The sequence below is a fragment of the Phocoena phocoena genome, chromosome 6 (assembly GCF_963924675.1).
Source record: "Phocoena phocoena chromosome 6, mPhoPho1.1, whole genome shotgun sequence".
NCBI classification, from domain to species: domain Eukaryota; kingdom Metazoa; phylum Chordata; class Mammalia; order Artiodactyla; family Phocoenidae; genus Phocoena; species Phocoena phocoena.
The window spans coordinates 95,230,428-95,244,101 of NC_089224.1; the positions used below are offsets into that span (position 1 = coordinate 95,230,428).

At 54.0% G+C, this 13,674-nt stretch overlaps 1 protein-coding gene across 6 annotated transcripts in view; it reads left to right on the forward strand.

Moving 5' to 3' along the window:
- RGS3 (regulator of G protein signaling 3) overlaps window positions 1–13,674 on the forward strand; it is a 130,803-nt gene that overhangs the window by 47,987 nt on the left and 69,142 nt on the right. For all 6 annotated transcript variants that reach the window (XM_065879217.1, XM_065879215.1, XM_065879218.1 and 3 more), the window contains 3 exons: window positions 1,764–1,847; window positions 7,184–7,295; window positions 13,500–13,543. In XM_065879217.1, coding sequence (XP_065735289.1) covers window positions 1,764–1,847; window positions 7,184–7,295; window positions 13,500–13,543 — 240 coding nt within the window. The remainder of the gene's footprint in view (window positions 1–1,763; window positions 1,848–7,183; window positions 7,296–13,499; window positions 13,544–13,674) is intronic.

The following is a 13,674-nucleotide window of genomic DNA, read 5'->3' on the forward strand; positions in this document are numbered from 1 at the left end:
TCATTTCCTAGCTTTTCTTTAGTTTTACCACCTATATGTGCTTTCCTAAATGACTTCTTTTTGAATATTGCTTAATGAAACCATATCTCATATCTTCTTTTGGGCCTTGCTTCTTTTGCCTCACGTTACTTGTAAGATCCATCTTGGTTGTTGTGAGTAGTTGACATTTGTTTTGTTATCTTTCTTCCAGCACCTTGCTTGGTGTCAGGTGCCCAGAAGCCATGTTATAAATGTGCATTCACGAGGATAAGCCCTGCTGGGTAGTCCAGGGCTGAGGGAGGTTTCTTCAGGCTGTGCAGGGGCAGGGCTCCACCGTGGGTATGGGGCAGGGTCATGTGGTGGGGTGGCAGGTTTGGCTGAGACTTGGTCCCTGGGAACTGACAGCTGAGAAGAACTCAGTTAACTCAAGTGTGTTATGAATGTAGAGCAGGGACTGGCCTGGCCTTGAAGGGACTCAGGTGACCAAATCTGGCATGAGGCTGTCAGGATACTGCCAGAGGTGTCCTGAGAGCCTGGGCCTGACAGCATGAACAGGACAGATGGGGGAATGTGGGGGCCGGGAGCGCCCAGGAGCTCGGTGCAGTGGGGGAGCTGGGGCAGGCTCGGGTGGTAGGGTCGGGGGCGGGGAGGATGGCAAAGGCCGACCATGTGGTTGGACTTCCTGCAGCCAGTGTGCGAGGGCGGGTGGGGAAGGTAGCAGCAGCAGTTCCGCCCAGGATGAGCGTCTCTGTCTTTCTGTTTCTGTCTGTGTATGAGGGGGTGTGTGGGCTCTTGGGGTGTTGGGGCAGGGCTAGCGGTCTTTAGTCTTCTGTGACTGGCTTTGGCAGGCTGCCTCCCCCTCCCCTTCCCCTGCCCTCCCCTCCCCCTCCTCTCCCCTCCCCCCTCCCCTCCCCTCTCCTCCCCCTCCCCTCCCCCTCCCCTTCCCCTTCCCTCCCCTCCCCCTCCCCTTCCCCTGCCCTCCCCTCCCCCTCCCCTTCCCCTGCCCTCCCCTCCCCCTCCCCTTCCCCTCCCCTCCCCTCCCTGCCCCCTTCCCACCCCTCCCCTCCCTCCCCTCCCCTTCCCCTCCCCTCCCCTTCCCTTCACCTCTCCTCCCCTCCCCTTCCCTTCACCTCTCCTCCCCTCCCCTTTCCCCTCCCCTCCCCTCCCCTCCCCTCCCCTTTCCCCTCCCCTCCCCTCCCCTTTCCCCTCCCCTCCCCTCCCCTCCCCTTTCCCCTCCCCTCCCCTCCCCTTTCCCCTCCCCTCCCCTCCCCTCCCCTTTCCCCTCCCCTCCCCTCCCCTCCCCTTTCCCCTCCCCTCCCCTCCCCTTTCCCCTCCCCTCCCCTTTCCCCTCCCCTCCCCTCCCCTCCCCTTTCCCCTCCCCTCCCCTCCCCTCCCCTTTCCCCTCCCCTCCCTCCCCTCCCCTCCCTCCCCTCCCCCCTCCCTCCCCCTCCCCTCCCCTTCCCTCCCCTCCCCTCCCCTCCCCCTTCCCTCCCCTCCCCCTCCCCTCCCCTCCCCTCCCCTCTCCTCCCCTCCCCTCCCCTCCCCTCTCCTCCCCTCCCCTCCCCTCCCCTCCCTCCCCTTCCCTTCACCTCTCCTCCCCTCCCCTTTCCCCTCCCCTGCCCTCCCCTCCCTCCCCTCCCCTCCCCCTCTCCCTCCCCTCCCCCTCCCCTCCCCCTCTCCCTCCCCCTCCCCCTCCCCCCCTCCCCCTCCCCTCCCCCTCCCCCTCCCCTCCCCCTCCCCCTCATTGCCACCAGGCCTCTTTGAACTGTCCTCTTTGTTTTCAGCCTTTAGATCTCTGTAACCCTGCCAGGACCCTCCTGTTGTCGGAGGAGCTGCTGCTGTATGAGGGGAGAAACAAGGCTGCCGAGGTAAGACACTCACATTTCCCCGGTGGGGTTTCTGGTGGGCTTCATCGGCCATCCTCCAGGCCCCTAACTTTCCTCTCTTCCTGATGGTCTCAGAATTGTACAATTGGGGTAGAAAAGACCAGAAAAGGCTTCCATGCCCTCTTTACCAAATGGCTACCCAGCTTTTTTGGGTATATTTCCAGTGATAGGGAACTTGCCACCTCTCAAAGCGACAGAGTGCATCTTTGATGGTTAGAGAGTTTTCCCAACACCTAATGATGTTCCACTGTTTCTCCCATCTTCCTCTAAGGAGCAGGAGAGATGGCATTTCACCCCAGCTGTGATAACTGACTTTGTGGGTGAGAAGATAAAGCTGTTAGCCAAAGAGAATTTTAGAAGAGCACCCGTTACCTGTGTTTTTGGGTGTATATTAACCCAAATCCAAAATCTTCTTCTGAGGGATAAGTCTGTGATCTCTCTTTGGGATCTAGCTCTGCCAACAGGGACCTGGGTGTGTAGGTCACGCTGCTTTTCCTGGGAGCTGGCCCTGGCTTATCTCTAACTGGGGGGATTTCACTCGCCCACACCATCCCCAGAGCTGGCCAGGTTCCGGCTCAGTCCCATGAACTTAAATCTACTTGGGAACAGAAGTTGGAGCTCTGGGGTCTGACTGGGCTACCTGGGAGCCTTGAAGAGAGGGTAGGGGGCTTGCCTCCAATCAGGCCCTGATTCAGAGCTGGCAGTGTGGCTTGGCTGAGTTGAGTGACAGCTTGGGGTGGTGGAAAGATCAGGAAACTTGGAGGCAGAAGGCATGTAGCCAGCTCTTGCTCCGCGGCTGGTTCACTTACGACTTCTTCCTTCTTCCTCAGTCTTCCCATCGGAACAGTGGGGTGTGTGTGTGTTTGAGGCAGCAAGGACAGGGTCTGAGGTCAGCTGATCTCTAAGGGCCGTTTCAGCCTCAGCATTCCGGGACATTTTGTGTAGTCGTGACGAAAGCAGGCTGCTTTTGTTTTGTTTGTGAAACAAGCAGACCAGAACTCATATTTTCCAAATGAGCGTTGTCTTTCAGGGGCGCTCCCTGGGGAGACTGCAGGATTATTTCTACCACACTGGCGTTGCTTACCACATTTCTGGACCTCCTCTTCGGGAACTTTCTTAAGAACCTTGGCATAACTTCTGAATTGCCTCTGTGGGGGTAGAACTTCATCTGTTGCAGGGGATTTGGGTTTTAGGAACGAGAAGTCCTTTGGAGCTACGCTTGGTGAATAAGTGTGTGGTGGAGCTCAGTCAGGTAGCCAAAAGTCAGAAACTGAGGTGTGTGGCTATAAACTCACAAGACTCAGAAGGAGGCAGTTAGAAATGGCAGCCACTGTGGAATACATTCATATGTCTCAATGTGCTCTTTTCTTCCCCTACTCACTCACCATTAAGCCTGCAAACCTTGAGCACTTTTTATTTATCCTCACTGTGCAAGTTTTCCATTCTTGATCCCAGTTAACTCTCACAGCTTCCCGAGGAGAGGCACGTTTGTCCCTACTCAGTAGATGAGGAAACTGAGGCTCCAGTGAGATTTACTAGGACCTGAGGGTCTCAAGACTCCTAAAAGATGGAGCCACGATTAGCACTTGGGATCTCTCTGGCTCAGCAGTTCTTTCCAGGATCCCATGCTGGCTCTGGTGTGTTTGTTTAAAAACAAACTAACAAACATAAGCTGAAGCCAGGGCCTGATGATAGTTAAAATCTGTCCAAAAGCTCTTTGCCTAGTGGGTCTTCGGAGCCCTAGAACTAAGAGACCCCTTTTGACGGTTGAAAGAAATGATTTGAACACAAGGAAAAATAATGCATTTCTTTTTCTTGAAATATGATAGGAAGCAAATACGTGGCTGTTAGTAGTCTGTCGTGTTATTCAGGCCAAAAATATAAACCAATTCAAGAGGGGTTTGGCGAAGTTCAGAGAATTGCATCGTGGCTGGGCCCTCAGGAGCCGTCCATTCTAATTGCTTCCCTGTAACTTTCCAGCTGATCGTTCTCCATCCAGCCTCTTCTTGAGTCTGCTGAGGGAGCCCTCCCGGCAGTGGTTCTATTACCAGAGAGCCCTAAATTGTAGAAAGTTGCTCGACAGAAATCTTTGTTCATGGAATGTTCCCCCTTGGCTTGGTGTCCCTTCTCTTCTCTGGGCATGCTCTGTGAGCTGATCCAGTCCCACACCGTGAACTGCCCTCATCACACGCCCTCCCGGAAGTCACCAACTTGATTAACGTGCCCTGAGATCAAATCAGCGTTTTGGTACAGACTCATTTCTACATTCAAAGAATGGTTACTGAGCATCTACGATGGAGCCAGGCCCTGTGCTGGAGGTTCCAGGAGTCCTATGGGGCACAAGACAGACATGCCCTCACTTTACACACCGACTCATTAAGTTTACCGTTTGCTCGGGCACCAAGACCTTTGCTGCAAACCCTGCCCTCAGGCAAGATTCCTCTGAGGAAGCTTGGTTAGGACCACGTGGGATTAGTGGTGCTTCAAGTCTCAAGGATTTCCTAACCAAGCGATTCCTCGACTCTTGAGCCTTTGGGAAAGCAGATGTGTCCTTGGAACAAGTGTGGGGAAGACAGCTGGCGGCCCCCAGGGCCTGCTGTGGGAAGCAGAAGGTAACTGGGCTGTGGAGATGGGCGTCACTTCACTGTGGGCTGCTGTGGCTCCTGCGGGGAGAGAGGCCTGCAGGGTGCTGGTGAGACGGGAGAGGGGCCCACCTGCCCTCCTCTGGCACCCTCGCCTCTCTGCCCTGTCTCCCGCTGTGCAGCAGCTCTGTCCTTTCCCTGACCCGGCTTTTGGGGAAATTCTTCGTTCAGGCCTTAATCACTTCCTGTCTAGACCACATTCTCAGCTCTGGGAATCTGGGCCAGGGCAACGACCTGGGTCTTTTCTCACCTTGCTGGTGCCTCTTCTCCACTTGCCATCCATCCAGCCCTTTCTGGGCCTGGGTTGTTTTTTGAATTTTTAGGCTCCTGACAGACTATCTCCTCTGACCCTTCCCCTGCCAGCTTCCCTGTGGGTCCAGAGACCACTTCCTGGTTTCCACTGAGTGGGTCAGGGGACCCTGAGGGTTTGTCTTGTGCTTGCCTAGTGTAGAGCTTTCTCCTTTCCACTCAGTGGATGTTGAAGTCTTCTCCTCAGACAACCAAGCCCTAAACTCCTTCTGAGTTCTGAGATCATTTTCTTCCCTTCCCTTAACTTCTGTCTCCTTTGTTCCTCTTTTTTGGTCCCTGCTTGGATTCTTTCACATTCAGGGACAGGACAACTGTAGGCACATTGCTACCTCACCATATTGTGAGAGCTTTGCGGTCATCCAGACCTGGGCAATGGTCTCTGGCTGTGTAGCCTTGGACAGTTCACTTAACCTCTCGGTGCTGTAGGGTCCTCACCTATACATGAGGGCAATGATGTTAGTTACAAGTGAGGATCCACTGAGCATAAAGTAAGTGCTCAGTAAATGGAGGCTTCTGTGGACTATGCTGGGTCAGGGCTGTGATGAGAAGGGGTTTGGAGAGAGTCACTGCCAGGATGCCTTCCAGCCCAGGGTTCAGGAGCCCTTGTGTTTGGTCCCCGTTAGATAAGCCAGAGCCCCTGAATGCCTCCTGCTCAAGAATGCCCCCTATTGTCTCTGTGGCCCAGATTCCCTCAAACCTCTGTGTGCCACGTAGTCCTTTGAAAAACACTTATGTATTTTTAAATTATAAAAGTAACAGATTCTCATTGCAAACTAATGCAAATTAAACAGAAATGTATAAAGTCAAGTCCCATTCCCCACAGTGAAGACTGTGATGAGTATTTTAGACGTTAAAAAATGTATAAATACAGACAGGTTTACAGTTTGGTTTTACGAAGTTGGATCATACGCTAGGTATTTTTTGGACATTGCACTATTTTGATTTATGATGGACAGATTTCCATTTCTGTCCACTTGGCTCTACTTTATTCTTTCAATAGTTGCATAAAATTCTCCCACCTGAAGGTAGCATAATTTAGTTTATCCATCCTCTCTTAATGGGTGTTTATGTTCTTTTTTAAAATTACAAAAATTTGTAATGCTGAGAACATCCCTACATGTTCATATTTATATGTCCTTGGAAGTATTTCTATAGGCTAGAGTCATAGAGGTGGAGCTTTAACAGATAAGCTTTAAAGATGACCTCTAAAGATAGAGGTCATCTTTAACAATCTGACAGCTAAATGTCGACATGTTGGCTTTTTAAAACTTTGTCAACAATCCAGCACACACTCATGTGGCCCTTCGTAGTGCATGCCGACCTTCCAGCGGATTCTTCTTACCCCAGATGAGATGAAATGTCAGATTTTGACACCTCAAAGGGAATTCCACAAAATTAATAATATTCTGTTTTCTTCGGAGAATCTAAAATAGGGTTTTTATTGCTTTTGACTAAAGGCCACCGCAGGATTTACAAAACAAAGAACAGTGTAATCTTTACTGGCATTAGAGGATCAAGTGGATTTTTTCTTAGCATAAAAATATGCTGAGCATGCCTGATGGTTTACCTATAATGTCTAAAAATATCTTTCTCCTTTATTTTTGGAGCAGCTAGTGCATAAAAGAGATAAAAGTTCTGTGCATGTCTGTGTTGGAGCATAAGTAACTGGCTTTTTCTTGAACTGACGGTGCATGAACGCAGTTAAAATTATCTACAAGAATTATCTACATTTTATCTAAAATTATCTACAAGAATACTCACATTGCATGATGCTTCAAATTCACTGTCTACACAGACCTTGTGAAAGAAGCCTGTAGGGAGCTGAGCAGGGACGTTCCCCCCTGTTTGCACAGATGAAAAAAAACTGAGGCAGAAGGGATTCAGCAGACTTAACCAAGTTTTCATGGCTACTTAGTGGGACAGGTGCCTCGACTTCTGACTCCAAGCCCAGTGCTCTTTCAGCCGGACATTTAGAGGACAATGCAAGCAAATGTGGCACGTCCTGCAGCTCAAGGGTGGCTCCAAGCCAAGGGCACTGGGCTGGAGATTCCAGAGGCGTTTGGTCAGAGAGGTGGGCCTGTGGGGTGTCGGGCTGTTGAGAGGCTGGCAGAGGCCGTCAGGAGGCATGGAGAATGAGGATGAGGGCTGATTTTTGTTCTGTTATTTTTTCCGACTGTGAGGAGTAGGCAAAAGGGCAGCCTTGACTGCAGGTCAGGTCTCTGCCCTTGGCTTAGGCCACGCTAAGCATCTGCTCCTGGTTATGCCCGAGATGATGGAGACTCGTTACCTGGACTCCCAGGGGAGGCTGTGGCTTCTGGCCTCTGGGACAGCAGAAGAGTGAGCTCTGTTTGCTCTCTCCCTGTGCAGGTGACGCTGTTTGCCTACTCTGACCTGCTGCTCTTCACCAAGGAGGATGAGCCAGGCCGCTGCAACGTCCTGAGGAACCCCCTCTACCTCCAGAGCGTGAAGCTGCAGGAAGGTGAGTGCATGCCCGAGATGCCCTGGACTCCCTCTGCACTCTCCCTGAGTCCTGCTCTGGGCAGCATGGATGGGATGTGTGCCCCTAGGTCTGGTTCTCAGACACTGGCATTCCAGTCTAGGCTGGCAGGCCCCTGTACACCCTGAGCTTTGCCGGGAGGCTTCTGTTCCAGTGAGGTTTCAGGGAGGCTTGGGAGTGGAGTGGGAAAAGCGCTGGCTTCAGACAGACCTGTGTTCAGATCTTGGCTCTGCCCCTCACTACCTGTGTGACCTCAGGCAAGTTCCTCAACCTCTCTGAGCCTGTTTCCTCATGCGTAAGTGAGGACACCAATAGTATCTCAGAAGGTTTTTGTGAAGATTAAATTAGGTCGTTTATGCAAAATGGCTGGCCCACACCGTGTGCCCAGGCAACACATCTGGGACAGGAGCACGTGGGAGGGTGAAGCGAGTCTCTACTCCACACTTGCCACGGTGCCCTCCCCTCCACTCGGGAATGGGAAACCAAGCGGGAATATCTGTCGAGTGGTTTGGTTTGGCGCCTGAGGTCTCTGCTGAAAGGGGCTCAATTTCCTCTCCCAGATTATGAAAACAACACCAGACCTGTTTGAGCATGGGTGACAGGGGCAGGGAGGAAAATATTACCCAGTGAAAGAATTCTGTTTTGACGGGTTTTGCTCCAGGAAAACTTCCTGCCTGTTTGCAAACCCGGCCTGCGTGCTCGGTGCCCCCGCTGTTCTTCCTCCTTAGAAACCCAGGGCGTGTGAGAACCTCCATTCTCGCAGCCCCACAGGAAGTCGCTTACAACTTCTCCTTCTCTGCCTCTGGCTTTCTCCTGCCCACTGCCCACTGCGGCCGCTGAGGGGAAAAAGCAAGTCACCTTGCTTGGGGCCAGCCTCTCCTACAGGATGGGCTGGGCCTGACCAAGGTCATGGGGAGGGACAGCCCTCTGAGCAAGTTCAGCTGAGATCCTGGCATTCCAAGGAGCCCCCCATTACCTGCGGGAGCGGGGTGAGCGAGAGCTACAGTGACTCTGCCCTTGGCTTCCCCGCTGCCCTGCCCCTCCCTCTGTCCCTCACGCCCAGCTTCCCCTACACACCTATTCCCCCGTCCCTCCCACCCCTCTGCACACACATGTACTCACACGCCTGCCCACCCCCAGCTCCCACTATCTAGGACCCAGTCAGATTTGAGGGGTGCTGGTGGGGGGCTGTGCTTGATAATACAGGCTGATTGATGATAAGAACCATCACACAAGTCGGGCTCATCACACAAGTCTGGGGCCTGCAAGCCCAGGACCCTGGGCAGCTCAGCCTCCTGCTGAAAGGAGGGAGGGGGAAGAGGGCTTTCAAACTGGCTGAGCATTGGGTGCAGGTTGGGAGCCACAGGGCAGAGGAAGAGCCTAGGGCAGTAGCTGGAGGCGTGAGGCCCTGGGCCGGCTTTGCTGCTGACGTGTGGTGTGGCTTCAGCTGCTCCTTTCTCCCTTTTCTGGGCTGCGGTTTTTCTGACTGTGAAACCAGGCTTGGGCAGTCCAGTGTGTTCCCTCCCAGACCTGACGTGCCCACATGGACCCCGAGGTTGCTCTGAGAAGCTGGACAGTGCTCATTTGTCTGGTCCCCACCCCTAGCCCGGGTGCGGGGAGTCCGCTGGGAATTGGTTGGATCTTCCCCTCCTGGAGGCCCCAACCTAAGGCTTGAAGTGAGAGGCAGGGTAAGCACCATCCTCCACTGGGTGGCGGCTGGTCAGGGTGGGTGGTGTGAGGCCTTGGGGCGTGGCAGAGAAACCTCCCGCGTGCCCGGTTGCACGTGAGCTCCAGCCTGTGCGGGCATGGCCTCCTGGGGCTGGAGACTGTGGGTGGCCAAGACCAGCAGTGCTCAGGAGAGATGACCACAGCCCTTGGAGCCTATTGGGTTGGCACGTGAGGGGGTGTGTATGTGTGTGTGTGTGTGTGTGTGTGTGTGTGCGCGTGCGTGTGTGCGTGTGTGTGTGTGTGTGTGTGTGTATGCGCGCGCCTGTCCTGGCTGGCCGGGCCGTTGTTCTGGTGCGAACTGTCTTGCCTTTCTCCAGCAGTGTCAGTCAGCAAACACAGCGAGTGTGGCTTTCCATGGAGCCAGGGAGCTGCTGGGAGCGAAGGCAATGGCTCAGAGACACTGAGCACTCAAGGTGCACATTCCAATGCTTAGATGTCTTTTCAGGCACTTGTGGGGAGCCATTGCCCCGCTCCCTGAGACAGCCTTGGGGGTCCCAGGGTTTTCAGAAGTCCGGTGACCACCTCTCCAGCTGTCGGAGTTGGAGCCGCAGGACCCAGTGTCCTGAGTCCTGACGCCCGCACTCCTGCCCCCCTCCCCGCACCCCCAGAGACTCGCTGCAGCAGCAATGGCCTGAGCGAGGCTTTTAAGAGATGCATTTGGGGCCTCAGCTGGAGCTCCTCTTGGCAGGATGGTCTCTGATTAACATTGCTCATGACTCCTAAGGTTTCTTGTCTCTTTCAAATCAACATATGCGGAAAGTTCAGTTTGAGGCAGAGAAGATGGTGAACGAGGAGCACACCCAGCCTTTCCTGCAGGCTAGGGCTGGCGAGGGCAGTTCCCTGGCCGAGGAGGATCTGCCCCACCCAGGGACCAAGGACTCCCTTGTGTGACATGCCTGATGCGTGCTTGGCTCTGCTGGCCAAGCCTACTCCCAGTGCTGGGCAGGGGCACAGAACATCGTGGGTGCCCAATGACTGTTTGTTGGGTGAATGAGTGTAGGACCCAAGGGAGATGGGAAGCGTGGCCTCAGCTTGGGGGCTGGGGTGCACTCCTCCCTCAGGGCTCCCGGCTGGTGGCCACTTAAACCTTGCCCGCCCTCCTCCTGCCCAGCTTCCCCCGAGCTTCAGCGAGGCTGAATGGCAGTGTAATGGGAACAGGCGGAGAGCTGGTGCTAACAACTGGGACATCTCCGGTCAGCCGGGGCCCATTGTGGTCTCTTCCTGCCTCTGCCGCCCACTGGCTTTGCTGTTCTTTGTGTTTCTGCCTCCCGGGTGGCCAGTATCCCACCCACAGTGTGTCTTCCTGACCTGCTGTGGTCTCTCAGGATGGCCTGGAAATGTCCAGCTGCTTCTTGGGTTCACCATCCACCCTGAGGAGCCCAGGCGCCCCATCTTGGAAACTCAGCTGCTTAGGTCCAGGCTGCTGGTACCCTTGGAGTTAAATTTAGTCGGTTGACATTTTCTGAGCACCTCCTCAGAGCCCACCTCAGTGCTGGCCGCCAGGGTGAGAGCAGAGGAAGAGACGCATACATTCCCACCTCCGGAGCGCATGGCCAGGTGAAATGACAGATGAGTAAACCGGGAGAGGGACAGAAGTGTGACATAGTGGTCAGAACACAGGCTTTGGAGGCAGGCAGTCCTGGGTTCAAGTCTCAGCTCTGTCACTTGCCCACTGCATGCCTTCTGCAAGTTGTTTTCCTTCCCTGGGCCTCAGTTTCTGCATCTGGAAAATGGGGACAACAGCCCTCCTGGCCTGTCTCACAGGTGGGGAGGACTTGGTAACTGGTTGATTTGGGGATCTCAGACCAGGCTTGAGAGGGCTCTGGGAAAATGACAGAGGGGCCAGACCTGGGCTGGGAAGCCACCTCTGGGCTCCCCCCAGCCCATGACTGGGGATCACCCTTGCATAGCCCATGGTCCATGGCCCACATTCCTTGATGGGAAAGAGGGTTCACCCAGGAACCAAATGGCTCCTTGTTAAATTTCAAAATGGTGAAAGTGGTTGGAGTGTTGGATGGAAAGCCCGAATGTGTGCTGCCTCACTGTCCCTTTTCCTTTACACCTGCCCCCGTTTCCACACTCTGCAAAGTCCAGAACCCAGTCCAGTGTTTTGGAAGGATTTCTGGTGGAGCTGAGGTTTCTCTCCTGGGTCAGCCATGCTGCAGCCTCCTTTTCTGCAGCTGCAGCTCCTTACAGGCACCCTTGGCTCCTGAGCCTTGCTGTCCTTATTTATGAGGCTCTGAGCCATGCTGAGTGCTGCCCGCATTCTGTCCTTCTCCCAAAGTGCTGTCAGCACAAGGCCGTGACGGGGAGCAGATTTCAGTGAAGGTGTGCAGTAATGCAGGGGTGCCATGGTGGGGTGTCATGGCACAGAAGAGTTTCAAGGCGATCCGTCAGCGATCCCTCGCCACTGGGAATATGTCTTAGGCTGCATCCCCCAACCTTGGCCTCCTGTCTCCCTGAGGCTCCCATCTACCTGGCTTTCCCCTCCCTTCTAGAACCTTCTCTTCTCTCACTGGCAGCTTCTAAAACCCAAAATTCTGTTATTTTCTTACACAGATCTTTTTGTTTCTCCCTTGGCACTAAAATCTGCTTCTAGAAAGTCAAGGAAACGTCCCAGTGTGTTTTCTTAAACAAAAGAAGCCACCTCCCCTTGTCTCCACCCTCAGCAATGCAAGGAACTGGCAGAAGCTTTGAAATTAGAGGTTTCTTAAACACGATGGACTTCTTAGGCAGGGCTGCCCCCTGCCCCCCAACCCATCTCTAGGTGGGGAGAAGCAGAAGGATTTATTCTAATTCCAAAGCAAACCCCCATTTACTTATGAGCTATTTTCATCTAGCTCTGGCTGACATCCCTGGCCTTAGGGATAGATTTGCCCAGGAAACTGCCCATATGCTTGCTCCGAGGGGGCCTGGCCTCCACCCACGTGAGGACCTCACTCACTACTTTTCTTAGGAATAGGCTTGACCCACCGTCTCTGTTTTTCCCTTGCCACCTCTACTTTGCAACGCATTTTGACAATTTCTTTGATTCAGGTGTATGTTGAGGGTTCTGCGTTGAGCCCAGCACTAGTCCTGTTTCCTTGAGGGGACAGGTGCCTGGGTAGGGCCTACGTGGTGGGCATTTGAGAGGCAGGTGTGTAGTGGTTCGGAGAGTGAGCTCTGGGAACAGGCTTCCCGGGTGTAAATCTGGGTTCTTCCCCCTTCTACCTGAGGCATGTTACTCACCCCCTGTGCCTCAGTTTTCTCACATGAATCATGGATGATAATAACCCCTGCCTCATAGGGGTTGTTGTGAGTGTCGAGTTTATGCACATGAAACATTTGGTGCTGTGGTTGGCACACAGCACTGGGTACTCTAAACCCCTATGGCAGTTTAAGTGTTTGCCGTTATATGTGCTGTACGATTGCTTCCCTCAAAAAGGATGACCTGCCTGGTGAGGTCGAATGCTTGAAATACAGGAAGTTCCTAACCAGCCCTGGCCTGTGCTCAGATGAGTGGCCCACGGGGAGTGCTGCCAGGTTCCGAGGAGCAGCCTGCAGCAGTCAGGGAAGGCCACCTGGAGGAGGAGGCGGGGCTACCTCACAGTTGCCATCCCTTGAGCACAACTTGTGCTTCTGCGTCTCCATGCCTTTGCCCGTGCTGTTCCCACCTCCCAGAGTGCCCTCTCTTCCCACCTTGAGTTCAAGCTCAGAAGGGTCCCCCTTTTGTCAGGAAGCCTTCCCTGACAGCTGTGGGTCATCTCTTGGCTCTTGTGTTTCTGCAGCAGGCTGACTAAATCATCTTCCGCCTTAGGGTAGGTATCCCGCCTCAGCTTCTCTGCTGGAGGAGCGGGGAGTGGGCGACAGGCCCTCCCAGCTGCCTCCCAGGTGGAGAGGGTTTGGTGAGTGTTTGAGTTTGGGATTCTAGACCAGGGGTGAGAAGGCTCTAGGAAAACACACTGAGGGGTTGGGCCTGGGCTGGGAAGCCATCTCTGGGCTCCACCCAGCCCGTGATTGGGGATCCCCCTGCATAGCCCATACATTCCTGGGTGGCTCCTTGTTGAATTTCAAAATGGCAAAGGCAGTTGGAGTGTTTAAAAGAAAACCCAAGTGTGTGCTGCCTCCATGTCCCTCATTGCAGGGGACATGGAAAGGAAGAGGCCTCCTGGGATGGATGACAGCTCCCTGTACCCCACTGCTTGATGCCCAGAGGGTGCTCCTGGCTACCTCTCATAGGGTGAGAGCTCAGTATTCCTTGGGTCAGGCTGACCTGCAGGCAAAGGCCTTACATCTGTATCTCAACCTAATTAGATATTAAGTGGGCTTTCCTCCAGAGATTTCCCTGCCCCTTTCTTCTTCTTTTTACAGGAAGTACCACACACAGCCCTCTGGGTGAGACAGCTGGCTGTGCTTAAGTAAACAGTTGAGACTCTGTAACCAGTTCTAAAGCAAGTCTTGCTTTTTGTTCCCTCAAAGGTTCTTCAGAAGACCTGAAGTTCTGTGTGCTGTATCTAGCAGAGGTGAGTCCTTCCCCCTGGATCTGAAGAGAGAGATCTGTGTCCTGGGGCTTGAAGGAAGATGTTGGGCCGGGTTCTAGTGCAGGTTCTGATGCTGCCTCCACACTGAATCCTGCAGGGGTTCCGGGCAGGTC